Raw genomic sequence first — 16,022 nt, 5'->3', positions numbered from 1 at the left:
ATGTGCCATTTTTAAAGTTGCCCTTCTTGTATAAAAAACCCCTTTGAATAAGTAAACTGAGGAAATCAATGTCTTTTTTTTGTTTTATTGACAAAACAATATCCAAACATTGCCAGACCTGATACCATGAAGACTGTTGTCTGGAAGAAAAAGGACAAAGCCTCCTGACATTTCAGCTCTGGCCTTTACATCTGGTCACCATCGTCGTCCTCTCAAATGTTTTATTTACGTCTGAATCCACAAGAAAAACAATATGATTAAAGAATATATACAATATTTCAAACTAAGCTGAAACTTCTTCAGAGTGGTTCAAGCTGAATGTGACAGATTTTGAGGGGTACGGGACCTAAAACAAAAGGGGTACGTGTAAAATATGAGGAAGGAAAACAAGTTGCTCCATGACACTACAAGAATGTTTTACAAATATGAAATTTTCAGAAACAATGGAAATGAGGATGACATAATGGAAAATAATTAAAAAAAAAAAAAAAATCCACCTCTTGTTTTTAGAGTTTGTTCCTCAGTCAGGCTGTCACGGTGCCCCGCCTGCAGTCTTCTGAATCTGCTCTTTGAGGATGAGGATACTCTGACGCTGCTCCGGGGGCAGCATGGCGATCTGTTCTGGGGTCAGCTGCAGGACTTGCATGATCAGGGCAGCCTAGGAAATGGTGGAAAATGGTCATAAATAAGACAAAATGTGTTCCTATGCCTAACAAAGTGAATGAGAACAGCTGCTTTGGCATCACATATAATATTGTTATTCTTTGGCAACAGGGAAATTAGAAGACCTCCTGAAAAAGCCTTTGTATTAAAACTTCACAAGCAATTTCCAAAAGTGATACAGACTCAGAATGACTTTCAATTAGCAAATAAAAATCCAGGAAACAGCGTTTTACTCAAATGTTCAACAAGTTCCTGTTCGACAAAAATACTCCATGTTTAACTGCAGGCTACAGAAGAAGGCTTCTTTTATAAGTATCAGGCCCATCACACGTCAGTCTTTCCCCTCGCAGCAGACATACAACACTGTAGATAAATTCTATTTGACATATAAAGTGATGCCCACCTTCTCCTGGTCCTGTGTGGAGACCTGGCTCTGCCCTGGACTGAAGCCTCCTCCTGACGGCGGAACACCAGAAATACCAGGACCCTGTCAGACAGACACACTGATAGTTTTCACTGTTTATCAGGAGAGTAATGACTTTCCAGTATGAACAGAGAGCGCTGATTTTTTCCCCCTGGGGTCACATAATGCTTACATTGTTTTTAATGGAATGGGAAGCTAATGTTTATTTAATCAGTGTTTATAGAGTAACAACTGATGAGCCAAAGGAGGAGAGATGCAACCTCCTTGTGACATATTAGATACTTTGAGAAATACCCAGAAAAACAAATCTTGGACAATATAACTGCTTGCCAAATTAAATAAGCACTGAAACTAAATCCGATTGTGATTTGTGTTGGAGGGGCTGTGGACGGAGGGGCTGTGGACGCAGGGGCTGTGGACGCAGGGGCTGTGGACGCAGGGGCTGTGGACGCAGGGGCTGTGGACGCAGGGGCTGTGGACGCAGGGGTGATAATACCCATTTATTTTATGGCTGCATAAAAAATTATGGCAAAATGTTCAAGATGATTTTCAGCAGGAAATAAATTAAGCTCTCCCAGTAAAAGCCTGTTTTTTTCCTCAGAATAACTAAACAGCTGATATAAACATCAGATGAGCAGTTACCGGTCTTGAAGGTGGAGGAGCATTTGGACCCATGCTGTGAGGAATGGGGCCTTGCATTGATCCTGTCATGGGAACCCTCTGCCCAGTCACAGGCCCACGAGCATCCATCGCCCTCGGGTCACGACCTGCAGAAACAAACGAAACCATGGTGAGCGACCACAGCTCGGTCAATATTTACTGAGTCAAGCAAATATCATTTGTTTAAAAATGACTAAAGATTTACATAAAACATACACATTAAAATCCACAGCTGAAAAAAAGTCTTGCTGGCTTCTAGAAACATTTTGAGACATGCACATTGAAAAACAAATTAGAAAGGTTCTGATAGGAAAAATGCATGTTTTATGCATATGTAACCACAGTAGCAAGAAGAAGTGTCATTAAACCTCCACTGGAATTTCCCTCAGGGATTAATAAAGTTTATCTCATCTCTCATTAGGACAAATGCTTTGGACATTAGGGTTTATCTGCCAACTGGGAATGACTGAACTAAGTTACAAGCTAAACAGAAATGAAGCTAATTCAGATTCTCTAACAGCAGTACCTCTCGTTTCCATTGGAGGTCCCCGCGGCTCCATCATCGGGGGCCCTCTGGGGTCTACCATCATGTTTCGTGGTTCACCAATGGGTGGACCTCTCATGTCCATTGGGGGTGCTCTCATATCTGGAGGGGGTCCAGTTCCGATTTGGCCCATGTGTACAGGTGGGGCTTGATGCGGTGGAGGGGCAGCCATGTAACCTCGGCTAAATACACAACGACACAAAATAAGAGAAATGACATTTTTATGAAACTACACTAGCAGTCACATAAAAGGTCAAAGTCATAGAAGAGTCTTCTTTGCACTGCTGAGACTGTATCAGAGCTAATCTTTTCTGTAAACAGATAAGAAGCTTCTCTGCTGTTTCATTTTCTCACAAGGCATGTGTTTGAACTGACTTCAAATTTTTAGGACTGGTATCATTAAACTACATTTGGGCTACAACTAATGAATATTTTCATTATTGATGAATCTTTTTTTTTTTTTTTCCCCAAATCAAGCATCAGAAAACTGAAAATATTCTGGAGCACAAGGTGAAGTTCCTGAAATGTTTTTTGTCCATTCAAAACCTCAAAATATTTAGTTTAAAATAATGTAAGACCAAGAAAATAAAGCCAAGAAAATTCTCACATTTGAGAAGCAGGAAATACCAAATATTTAGAATTTCAGATAATCTGATAATCAATAATCCACAGGTACTGCAAAATTGACTGGGCCCGAAATCTAAGAATTACAACTCATCTTAAATTGATACTGCTCTAAAGTCCACACAGCCTGCTCTATTATTGAGCTAATCTGATATAGGTGAATTTCCTACTTTGCGTCGATGACCTCTCCAGTGACAGACAACAGAGTTCCTCCCCGAGGGTCATTGGGTCCATCTCCCAGCAGGCCTCTGGGTGGGATGCCCCCTGGACCTGAGAGGAGAAAATCCTACATTCAGCCATATTAACACACTTCATTACAACTGAAACTGTTTCTATTCACTGACCAGGAAATATCTCATGACTAATCTATTAAAAAGGGATGCCTTCCAGGCAGGGGAAAGCACACACCACCATAAAACGGTGAGTGTTTCACCAGAATGGCTACCTCAATAACTGGAGATGTTGTAAGAGCACACAAAGTTCACAGTGCCCACAGCAAACTGCCGCAGGCCAATGTCACAACACACAGGGAGAGTTGAGGAGTGGGATCAGCAATACAAAACTGAAGGAAGGAAAGTACTGAGGCCTCAATGTGAATATTAAGAGCAAGTTACAGGTTCATAACACAAACGGCAAAAAACCTGTCTGTAAATAATCTCTATTTCCTTACAGATAAATTACACCTGTATGTATCTTCTGACTTGTTCCTTTTGATTCTAATATAATTTGGCATGCAGAGAGAAGATCAAGTGTCTATTCAGTTACATTTGCATTTTAAAACACTATAAATTCTGGAAATACTTATCCCATATAGGACAGGGCATAGAATTTCGTCTCAATCAGAAAAGGAGGAGTTTTGTAAAAAATCTCCAAGATGCTAGTGTTGATAATTGTCAAAAATGTCCTGTCTTGAATCAGTTGCTAAAGAAAAACCAAGGCGCAGTAACTGTGAAAGAACATGGGTGTGGAGGAGATGTGTCACACCTGTAGCTGACTGACCCCATGTTCCCTCAACACTCAGTGTCACGGCAGTAAAATGCGAAAACACAGTAAATGATCCTAAGAGAAAAACTAAGTAAACAAGCATCAAGACTAAATTAAAATATCCAGGATTGTATCAGAAGTGTCAAATGGTTTTCCCATGTTCAGTGGCTCACTCCACCTTGAAATCAGGTCACACCTGTACTGGTTACTCTGTGCGAGGTGGGCCCATGACAATCAACAGGCCAACAAGAATAGACAACCTGCTGTGCTGAGCTGATGAGGCCTGTAGATCTCACTCCTTTACAGCATCATGAAGTGCAACACTGAGTATAATAAGTCCATCTAGCTGTACAACATCTAGAAGAGAGCTGAAGGCAGAAAGCCTGGCTTGCCTGCACAGGCTGGTCTTAAAATTGTAGTTGGATTTTTATTACCTGTTGTCATTCTACAAATCTAAATTGTTTTGATAAAGATACTGTCAAAACAGTTTGGCTTGTTATTTCAACATTACCTTTGTAATAAACTGCATATCCAGGTTCACAAGTCCATTCAGTTTATTCAGACCGCTTCCAATCCAATCTTAACCCTCTTTGTGTTATATTTAGCTTCAGTGATGATAGTACTTCAAGATCACACATTTATGTAAACAAGCCTATAAATGATTTCAAGGAAATAACAAAAGTGCTCATATTTGATTAGAGTGAGCATGCAGTAACTAACATTGAATCCCAGTAATGCTGTACACTTGGACAGAGGCCATCCAATAACAGTCCTATGACATGACTGTTGAACTGAGGGAGTACTGTGATACCTTGAGGCCGCTCGATAGCAGCTTGCCCAGATGATCCTGTGGGAGAATGCTGAAGGTTTCCTGAGCCAGCATTAAAGTGAAAAGAACAGGAGACACAAGACTCAAGAGAGCAAAGCAGCAGTTTAACAGCACTGTGAGGCATGCTCAGGATATCAGTGTAGGTGCACGCACAGACACACTCAAAGACAGGGGTGGGGAGGAAACTTTTAGAATCTTAACATTAGTATACGTTACATAAGCACAGACAATGTAAAGCCAAATGTTTACAGAGAACTGCAACAGTCATATTTGATGATACGCCTCATAAAGAACCTCCACTAATTATAAGCCTCTGGTGACACCTAGTGATCCCAGCGAGCCATGCCATGCGCAAAAAAAAAAAAAAAACATAAAATGAAGTCCAGGCATGATTATGGTTAAAAATAAATCATTCTCAGCATTTTACCTGTGTCAGTGGCTTAAAGCAGGGCAATGTTACAGATGTAATAGCCAAATCTTTAGTTTTACCCACTCTGAAGAGCAGCTTAAAGCACTGAATTACTCATAAACATGCATGACTGTAGTTTTGTTTGCACCTGTTCCAAGAGTGGTAAGGACATCTGCACTACTTTCATCATTGATGTTACTTTGACTGTTAATATGAATGAATAAATAAATAAAATTAAAGTGTTTTTTGGACCGGTCAAATCTACTCACTTTGTTAATGCTTATTGAGGGTGTATTATTAACAAAACACTGGTAGAAAAAGAATGGCACCTGAATTATTATTTAGTTTTTTCCAAAGAGTGGAATTAATATCTAACCATTAAACAATTTGTGGTCAAGTGTGTTCATTCTGAATGAGGACCTAGTGCAATGTAACAATCATGCCACACAGATCAATAATAACTATAGTCCTCAATATTTGACACATAGGGATAATGCTACTGGTTTAGGTGATGTAATGATGCAAGCGGTTGGTTGACTACCTTGAGGTACAACTGGTCCCGGTCCAGGTCCTGGCACTGGTATTGGTCCAGGGACAACACTCATGTTTGGGGGCTGCATCATCTGCGGCGCTCCATTGACATGCATACCAGGCTGATCATATTCCAAAATATGAATGAGTAAGAAAAAAATAAATTATTCTAAACCCTCATCTTGAGAGTTTTTTTCCCCCCACATAATCTGCAGTAAATTCTGAGCCATAACCTTAAAAAAAAAAGCACCATTGGCCTTCCTGTGTGTCTTTATATGTCAATATGATATAGACTGGCTGGTTGACAGCACTATGACCGTTTCCTGATAATTATCAAATTCAGTTAATTTAGGATTAGGTAAATGTGTTGTAATTAAAAACAATCGATAGATGGTGCCTAATCGGATAACCAGTCCATTTCTTTTATTTACCTACAACGGGGGTCTAATATACACCTGTTGAGGTTCAGTCACATTATACTTCTACGCATCCAATATTCACTGCGTCTTCCATCACTTCCATCAAATTTGAAAATTTGGCCTGCCTTGTTATGTGACCACTGTGTTAGAGAGTGAAAGACTGTCTTATTTACCACAGGCTGTGGCTGAGACACTGGCACACTGGGCTGTACAGGAGGAGCATTGACCGGTGGTGCTCCCCCACCCTGGCCACTGGGAATCAGAGGCTGGACTGTTGATTGCCGATGGAGCATTTTCTTTAAAAGAAGTACATGAAAAGGCATTCCTCAAAAATTTGTTTTGGTTCACAAGCTCAGATGAACATAATGGAAAAATGAAGGTCATGGTCAACATTAACTTATTTTTCTGACATTGCCAAAAATAAGCCCAAATAAATTTGGCTATTTTTTTCATTTTCAATGCAGTGTCTCTCACCAAGGCTATCTCAGGGTCAACAATCCGCATGACCACTTGGGCCTGCAGCAGAGCATAGGCCAGCTGAGGGTTCTGCAGCAGCATGTTCCTCGCCTCCTGGGGACTGTTCTGGACACACAGCTGGAGAGAGAAATCACATTTTCACCAAAGAGAATATTGAAAATTGAAATTACAGACTACAAACAATATCACATCTGGACTTAACTAAAAAACTATGTGTGTCTCCATTTGACAAAAGACATCCTCATTTGAAGAAAAAAAAAAGCTTACAAATGCTTTAGCATACCCTGTTTAGTTTTTCACGATAAATATGATTTGATTTAGACACATGCTCATAACCAACCAAAGTGAGTGCATCAGCACAAAGCAGAGAAAGACAGAACAATATTTGTGATATGAAAATCTGAGCTCAAACACTCTCTGATCAGCATGTGGAGCTGTCCTTCTGACACAAGCTTTGGTGCAATAAAACACTTTTCCAGTTGGGGGAAAACATCTGCAGTGTGTTGTTTCTTCAAGCTTAATGAAGCAGGCTGCCAGCTGTGCAAAAATAGGACTTCTGTGGCAGAGCTGAGAGGGACAGACTGTTCAGCACAGCCGCTGTTAATGAAAGGGAAGGAAGAGCATCTGCATACAGTTGCCATCCTGAAGTGACTCAAACTGACAGAAACATCAGTCACCATCTTTGTTTGAAACTAGTTAGTTAACAACATTATAGGTACAGATTAAGAACAGTTAGATATAGTATCATCATTGTTGTGATGTGCACATGTGCAACAGTCAGATTGCAAGACATGTATCGTTTTCATTGTTTTCTTCAGGGAAAATTCCACATGAAAAAAAAAAAAAAAGCGAGCATGAAACAACCAGAAAAGCTTAACTCTTTTGTTTGGGTTATGTTCTGATTCAAACAACCATGGAAATGTTCTGCGCTTCAATTGGCCAATGTCGCCCCCTGTGGTCTGAGCTTGATCACCAACCACTACAAGCACACATTGACTATCTTCATTAGCGAGACACCTTGAGCCTGTTGCTTTCATGTGCCTGCATGCAAAGTTTGTTTCAGGCCGTAATATGCCTACTTGACATCACACATGCCTCATCACATGACTGTTGTGCATGTGTGCATCACACTGACGAAGCTGACATGAAGCATTGTGCAGCCCTACAAGAGATTAATGCAGGGACTAGACATCATAGGTGCACTTGAAGCAGCACCCAGGATGGCCCTGACGTTTCTAAAGGGACCCACTACCAAAGCCATTTTATTTAGTAAGTTAACAGTTGAAAGAAAATTAAAAGATACTTTTAATATTCAATGTAAATACCACCTTTACCTTTAAATATCTTGAAGAAAAGAAAAATAGCTCAATCAGTGTAAAACCTGTAGGATATTTTAAAATTGACCATGCATGTGCGAGTCAAAATAGTTGCATGTAAAAATCTGAATCGGTAAGCCAGCCTACCTTCATCTGTTTCATAAGTTCAAACATCTGCTCTGGCGGTAGACTGGCCACAGCTCTGCTGATGGACTCTGGAGCTTCCTCTGGCTGCACACTATCTCCATAAGGAGACTCAATAATGGGGGCCCCTGTTCCCAGACCTGTGCATGATAGAAATGGCAAAGAGCTGTCATTTCTTTCAATCAAATCAAATGCAGCACTTTCATTAGAAACAACACCAAGGGAAAATAAACACTTACTTTTAAGCTCTTCTTTGTTTTTCTCACTGGCTGCATTGTCAACCCGGAGCGCCCGACCGCTGAACTCTCTGCCGTTCAGGTTCCGCATGGCGCTGAGAGCCGTTTCCTGGTCTTGATACTCACAGAAGCCATATCCCTTAGGCTTTCCTGTCTCCCTGTCATATACTAACCTGAGAACAAGAGGCCACAGGTGAACACAACAACCTCCACATGTTAAAGTTCACTAACATAGGCTGGGAAACTCTCTTCTGTAACAATACAACTCCAAAACATAAGAGTGCACATGCTTTAACTGCAAAATGTAGCATTAACCTATAAAAGCCCATGGCTAAAATCAGATTTTAAGGTGTTTTACACTGTAACACAATGAAGAGGCTGACATTACTACACAGGGTTTCACTATTGTTGTACAAATGTTATTTTCCACTTTAAACAAAGAGATTTGGCTGCATGTAAACACCAATCAACGTTGTAAACATCACCCAGCTACAAATAAAACAGTGTACATAACTGAATGCTAAATAATTAGCCTGGTTTACTCACCTGAAGCTAACAACAAGCCCGACTTCAGAAAAAATGTCTTTCAGCTGTTCTTCTGTGGCTTCGTAAGGGATGTTTCCCACTAAAGTGATAAGTGCGTAAAACAAATTAAATTTTACAATAAAAAGAAAAAACATTCTCATTTAGAAAAGTATTTGTTCATTTTTTTTAAGACTAGCCAGCAGAATTACTAGCCGGCTACTAGCAGGCTGTCGTTCTTCAGCCATAGCTTGATTTTTACAGTTAATGAATCATATCTGACAGAAAAAGCTGCCTACAGACACGAAGATAAAAAAGGTAGAGACTTACCAAACACTGACCGCAGTGAACGGTCCACAGCTGGGTCTCTACTCGCGGCGGCAGCAACGGCTGCAACAGCAGCGGCTGGAACAACGTTCGCCATTTTGGGGACAGAAATAAATGGGACGCCAGGAAGTGAAATAGTGAGACAATATCCGGTTGTGAAAAAAAAGCGTGACCTTTCGTGACCTCTTGACTGATGACTCTTTCTACTGCCTAAGTTTTTATCTAATTAACCTTCGACTTATTTTCAAACCTGCTGCACTAAGGGTCAAAGTGGCTAGAAGAACAGATGGCGCTGTTGTCCGCAGATCAGTTAACCAAAAAATATAAAATGCTAAAAACTAGGAGACAGTTCGTTTAAAGTGAAACAGGTCAGAAACTATCTCTACTTTAAGTTACTTATTAGAATCAGAATTAGAGTTATTGGTCAGGTTTGTGCACACAAACATTTGACTCTCTTAACATAAAAGGCTAAACTTTAGAAAGGAAGATAGGAAAATATGTACAAGATTGTTAATTAAGATTTTATATATACAATATACACAATCTGTGAGCTGGTTCAAATTCAGAGTGCAAAGATTTAGGTATAACTGTAAGTATAACTGTGGTTTGGCACCTTGCATGAGGCAGGAACAGATGTGCAAATATGCATACAGTGTTAAAATTGCACAGTTTTTATTTCTGCCACTCTCTGGCATTAGGAATTCATCAGCCTGGGGGAAGAACCTGTCTCTGTGTTGGGTGGTTTTGGTATACAGTGCTCTGTAGCGCCTACCAGAGGGGAGGAGCCTGAACAGTTTGTGTCCAGGGTGTGAGAAGTCTGCAGAGATGCTCCTTCCCAGTTTCCTGACCATAGATCAGTACAGGTCCTGGATGGAAGGAATCAAATCTGAAATATTATCGTTGTAAAGGAAGACTTTATGGCTCATCCGTTGCATTAGATTTTACAGGTGTACCTAAGAAAATAGTCACTAAGTATATTTTTTAACTTCTGGCAACTGCCAGTTATGTTATAGTGTGATTTAAACCAAATTCAACTGATTCATTGTGTAACATTTTATATTACACCTAGCAATTCCAAATGGTACTTAAATGTGGAAGGAAAATGATTAGATGTAACAATTGGTTATTTATAGGAAAGGAGAACTAAATTATCCTATGAAACAAACAAAGTGTCTCTTTTATACCCCAGAGTAACCTGTTATGCGTTAATACAATACTGCAATACAATGTGTGTCTCTCCACCCATTTTTATTCTCTAGTCATGCAATAAAATTAGTTAACACCATTTTTCAAAACTTAATTTTGTTGACTACCTATGCAATATACTCTGTAGCTACCCAGTATTCAAAAAAATATTTAAAGTTTAATGTATTGTTTGGGCAGCACGGTGGTTGAGTACTTAGCACTGTTGCCTCACAGCAAGAAGGTCATGGGTTCGCAACCTGGCCTTTCTGTGTGGAGTTTGCATGTTCTCCCCGTGCTTGCGTAGGTTTACTCTGGGTACTCCGGTTTCCTCCCACAGTCCAAAAACATGCATGTTAGGTTGATTGGTGAATCTAAATTGCCTGTAGGTGTGAGTGTGTGAGGTTGTCTGTCTTTGTGTGTCTCTATGTGGCCCTGTGATGGACTGGTGACCTGTCCAGGGTGTACCCCTGCCTTTCACCTGAGAGAGAGAGCTGGGATAGGCTCCAGCAGATCCCCGTGACCCTGGCTTTCAGGAAAAAGCGGGTATAGAAGATGGATGGATGTATTTCTTGTATCTTATAAAATGCCCACTTTTTACTCCCTTGTTCCCCATATTCATGTTTTCAAGTTTACCTACATTTAAGTAGCAGCATGTTATTTGTACTTAATTTACTGTAATTATCATTTGAATTGTGGCCGGTGACATAAAAAGTTATAGTTCGATTTATCAATTGATGATTAAGTGAAAGCAGGAACACTTAAAAACACAAAAGCTAACAGCTGGTTCCACTGGGGATTGAACCCAGGACCTTCTGCGTGTAAAGCAGACGTGATGACCACTACACTATGGAACCAGACATGCGATTCCTCAAATGGAAGTTGTAAGTTGAATAGAATGTGAATAGAATGTGATTTTGTTGATCTGTGCCGCCTTGTTTCTGAGAAATAATAGAAACAGGGCGACACTGATGTACATTGCCATTAAGTATATCTCTGCTTCGTGACTACAGGCTGCGGTTTAAGGAAGAGAAAAAATTGGCCAGCTTCAGTCTCCGCAGCAGGCTCAGACAGCTCGCTTGGACGCATTAAGTCTGTTGATTCCGTTGCGAGTGGATCCTTTTTGGGACGTTTGATTTTATGGCCGTTCACAGAGCACGGTAGCTCACATGCAGCAGCCGAGCTGGATCCCGCGAAGCGATTCGCTTACATGTGTCTGCCTCTCCTGCCTGTCACTTCCGTGCAAGGGTGCAACAAACCGAGGGGAGAGGATTTCCCCTCTGCAGCTCGGACCTGAATTATCCACTTAGGTTAGCATTCACAAGTGTGTATGTTTTCAAAACCTGTGATCTCAATTATAAAACCTTGGACTTTTGCTATTGCTAGTCCAATACAACAGTGTAGTGTGTTGTCAAAGGGTGTGGGCTGTGTTGAAATTGTTAGAGCTGTCTCAAGTGAGACCTCACCTACTAATCAAAGTTGGAACAATGCATGACATTTAACCTTGTATATAACTGCCCACCTATGCAGTATACTGTGTAGTTTCTGATACAGCTTACTGACATATAATGCTGTGCAGAAGTTTTAGGCACTTTAGATGTTTCAGTCTTATCACACAACACCATCAAGTGTCAGATTGACCCCAGGTTAATTGTGCAGGCCATTCTGCAGGACAACAAACCCATAAAGAGCCCACTAGAGTTCATGAAGAACTATTTTCAGAGGCAACAGAAACCAGGAGTCCTGTAGCAGATAGTCTGACCCCAGAGAGCCCTGATATGGACAGTGGATCACACGATCAGTCTGGAATCACACGAGGAGACAAAAGACACTGGGACAGAATCTACAGAAGATCTGCAGCAGCTTCTCCAAACTGCTGCAATGAACCAGGAGAAACTGTGCAGGTTGAACCAAAGAGAGCTGCTATTGGTTTAAGGGCAAAGGGGAGTGCTGCAAACACTGATTAGATTTAGGTTTTGTTCCCTTTACTGCACTTTGTATGAAGTTAATTGATAAAATTATTTATGTAATTTATGTTAAACCCTGTTTTTCACAGTATTGTATGTAATGCTTAACAAAAATAGTGACAGTGACACATCTGTTCAGTCAACCAAAGTGATGTGCTTTTTATGTTTAATATTTTACAACTGATAAACAGCCCACCTCAGGGGTTTAAACATTACATCTAACTGCTTATGTGTGACATTTGGTTAAGCAAAACACTGTGGAGAGTAACAAGACTGAGTATCTTAAACATGTTACTAAAAGTTCAGGTCGATGGATCAACCACCTGTCAGTGTTTCTAACACAAGGCCATTAGTCCAACTTGAAATAAATGTTATAAAATGGAAAGTTATGGAGTTAATCTATTTACAGATTTGCGTTACAGTCTGCACCTATAGATTTTTATTTTTCAACTGATGTATCATTTATGCAATGAAAAGGTGGATGTTCCCTTAATGGAACTGGTTTCTCAGTGTCCATGCCTGTGCTGCTGTCTATAGATCTGCGAGTGTTTCTGCTGTGGTCTCTGCATTAAAGAGTGATGCAATTCAAACTGAATTTTTAAACCTGAGTCAAATTTCTCCTGCGCTTTGACATGGGCTTTGCATGTGTGTACCGCTGTTTCACTAAGGCTGTAGTACAGTGTGAGTGATTTTGTCAATGATTGACGCTCATTTTAGGACTCCTCAATCAAGAAACTTTGCAGATTCTATTGAAAATTTCTCAAAATGCTCTTTTCTTATTTTTTTCTTTCTGTGGGGTCTGAAATCACTGATTATAATTTGAGTCTTTGAGGTTACTTGAGCTCTTCTACAAAACAAGTCATGCCATTTTACATTCGCATTTCTCTTGAATTTGTCTGCTTTCAACATCATTCTTCCCTTTTTTTAACCCAGTTTGACTCTAGTTCCCCTGCTTCCTTAGGTGCCAGTGAGGGAAGGGCCACAAGGCTGCGCTGGAAAATGTGGGGATGACAGCTGCATCTGTTTATCATGTGGGGTACAATAGCACACCTTGCGAGGCAGCCAGACCTTGTATTCTCACTGATCCTGTCTCCAACACAGCAGGCCAAAATTAATACACAAATATGTGAGCAGGATCAAAATTAACGACATGCTCCACAGCCTCTGAATGTAACTGACTTACATTATGTGCATGTGATACTAGAAAGACTGGCTGCTTGATATCATATAAGCTGACTAGCTGAGCAAGTAGGACTGGATCTAAATATTGTTTTCATTAGTGAGTAATGAGACCCTTCCTCACATTATTGCTCATTTTTAGCTTCACGGTGTATAAAATGTCAAAAATCTATGAATTATGGTAACAAAAACCCATTATGACATTAAATAGCTTAATATGTCTGACCAGGAAAAATCCTAAAGATATTTTATGTACAACAGCATAAAACAAAGGAACATAATAGTTGAGAAAAAAGCTTGGAATTTTAGCTTAATAAATGATTTAGAGGAAAAAATCAATTATAAAATGTTTGCACTGATTAATTAATCAATTATTTGATTAAATGTTAAATCTAAGCCTCTAAATCCATGTTTCTAATCTTATAGCCAAAAACTTGTTTCCAGAAACAACAGCCTATGTCAGTTGGATTTATTATATGTGGGCCCAGAAATTTGTCTCTGAGGTACCATTTCAGTTGACTGTTACACATTTGTTGTTGAACTGAGTAAAACATATTCTCTGGTGAATCTCAATAGGTGCCTGACCTCTGTCAGATGCAGAGCTCCACTGAATGACTTTAAAGTTTTCTGTATTACTCAGTAAAATCACGTTGCGTATTGTGAGGCCTAACCAACGTGCATTCCTTTCTCATAAGGCATTTGTGATCTGAATTTTTTAAAAAATATGTTAATATGCTTTCATGCATTCTTTTCATTCACATTTTCAGTCTATTTCTTGTTCCCTTTGTTAGCTCATTGTTAGGTTTGTTGGTGTGTTTGCTTCACTAGCTGTCAATCAGTGCAATAGCTGGAAAACCAGCCAGGATGTTAAAGGTTTCCTGTGGAGTTCCTGACCTCTAGTAGTACCATGAGGCTTTTTTTTTTAGGTCCCTTCCACAATCCACCTTCCACAGTTCCTGCCAATGGTTCATTTGCACATGCATTATACAAAGAAAGCATGACCCACTTGTGAAAATATTGCTCAGTAGTACTACTAGTGGTCAGTAACTCCACAGACCACCCCAGCACCCCATCCAGACTAAACGCAGTCTTAAGCCTTAACTGTAACAGGGGTCTAATCTTTAAGGCCAGTCCACGTCAGCTGACCCTTTTTCATGACTGTCCTCTTCACCGGGGCTGACTTGCCATAAAAATTAGCCAGAATGAGAAGAAGTGCACATAACACAAAATCAACAGAGGTAGGCATACAGACAGACAGAGGGGTGAACTGTAACTTTAATCTGTGGGGTATTATTGAATTACAGACTTCACATTCAGATTTGACTAGACTCTGCTCATAGTCGATTGTGTTTAAATTAATCATGAATACTTAGAATAATCTGAGCTATAATGAGGTGAAAGATTTTCTCCTAATCTCTTACACACATCATGTTAAGGTGTGCTCATTGTCACAAACCTGCCTTGATTGGTGCAGAACAGATTTGAAAATTAATCATGATGACAAAATTTTTATTATATTGGGACATTCAACTGTGCACAGTGCTCCCAGTTTAACAGGGCAAACCACTTGCTGCTACACTGCTGTGGTCTGCTGCAGTTTTGAAGGCCATCGTCTTGAACACACGTGATTTTGATAACAGTCCTGCAGATCCTCTGTAGACTACTCATGTCAACATAAGACAATGTATGCTGTCTCGAACAGTGACATCAATCTTCTGATTGGCCAGATTGCTCTTGGTAGCTTTGTTAGGCATTTTTATGTGCCACTGCTTTCATATTTCCCCGTCTGAAACATTTGACCCCACCTCAAAACAAGGCGGATGAGTGCAGTTTAATTTATGCCGCTAAAAGAGTTTGAAAAATTACATTTGAAAACCACGGCTGCAATGCCCCAGTTACTCAGGATAATCCACAGACCTCACTGTCAACAGTTCCCATAGGAGCTGTTTCTAAAAAGTACAGCAGAGTTCCAACATAGAAATTTGCTCACAAGAAGGTCTGGAGATTAGCCAAAGTTATTAGGGGTAGTGTTTCTGGAAAAACATATTGCTTTCAAGTGTTTCCTGATCATTTTCAAGAGATGAAATTCACCTTGGCAGATGACATGAGGATAGTTGGTGTGGGTGAGGAGGATACAGAGGATAGGGTTAAATGGAGGCAGGTGATTCGCTGTGGCGACCCCTGAAGGGAGCAGCTGAAAGGGGAAGAAGAAGAAGAAGAAGAAGAAATTCACCTTGGCAGATATCTCCAAACTGGGGCACATAACATCAAAACTGTGATACTTTTAGCGGTAAAGACATCAAGATATAAAGTGTGTTTGGACTTCAGGTTAAATGACCATACAGATGTAGTAACTGTGATGGTGTCTGGAAAATCACCAGCTTGTATATGTCAGCCTGTACAATCCAATCTTGCACTCTGTGTGACGTCTTCATGGACACTTTACTGAAAGCACGAATAGCAGAGGCAGTGGTCCTAAATAAAGTACCATATATTTTGCTTTTAGTTTGTTGTGATGCCGCTGATGTGATTCTTTGTCAGGACCCTGAGGGAACTCTCTTGAGGCACAAAGAGCATCTCCACAG

The 16,022-nt window shown here is 40.2% G+C and overlaps 1 protein-coding gene and 1 non-coding gene across 3 annotated transcripts; both read right to left on the bottom strand.

Moving 5' to 3' along the window:
- Window positions 1-71: 71 nt before the first annotated feature.
- cstf2 (cleavage stimulation factor, 3' pre-RNA, subunit 2) lies at window positions 72-9,224 on the bottom strand. 2 transcript variants are annotated; one of them, XM_026330671.1, is made up of 13 exons: window positions 9,113-9,224; window positions 8,807-8,885; window positions 8,264-8,433; window positions 8,028-8,164; window positions 6,562-6,681; window positions 6,261-6,383; window positions 5,679-5,808; window positions 3,086-3,185; window positions 2,274-2,473; window positions 1,730-1,854; window positions 1,067-1,150; window positions 498-658; window positions 72-231 (listed from the first exon to the last, which is right to left on the bottom strand). In XM_026330671.1, the coding sequence occupies exons 1-12, from the start codon at window positions 9,204-9,206 to the stop codon at window positions 533-535; spliced, it is 1,488 nt and encodes a 495-aa protein (XP_026186456.1). In that variant the 5' UTR covers window positions 9,207-9,224; the 3' UTR covers window positions 72-231; window positions 498-532. The 2 variants fall into 2 exon arrangements, with proteins under 2 accessions (XP_026186456.1, XP_026186457.1); XM_026330672.1 differs by lacking the exon at window positions 72-231 and having other exon boundaries at window positions 533-658; window positions 5,679-5,790.
- A 1,851-nt stretch (window positions 9,225-11,075) lies between these two features.
- trnav-uac (transfer RNA valine (anticodon UAC)) lies at window positions 11,076-11,148 on the bottom strand. Its single transcript has one exon. It is a non-coding gene; the product is annotated as a tRNA-Val (tRNA).
- Between the last annotated feature and the right edge of the window lie 4,874 nt (window positions 11,149-16,022).

This window comes from Mastacembelus armatus, chromosome 10 (assembly GCF_900324485.2).
Source record: "Mastacembelus armatus chromosome 10, fMasArm1.2, whole genome shotgun sequence".
Taxonomy (NCBI): domain Eukaryota; kingdom Metazoa; phylum Chordata; class Actinopteri; order Synbranchiformes; family Mastacembelidae; genus Mastacembelus; species Mastacembelus armatus.
The sequence above is the reverse complement of the archived record's forward strand: the minus strand, read 5'-3'. Positions and strand labels throughout refer to the sequence as shown.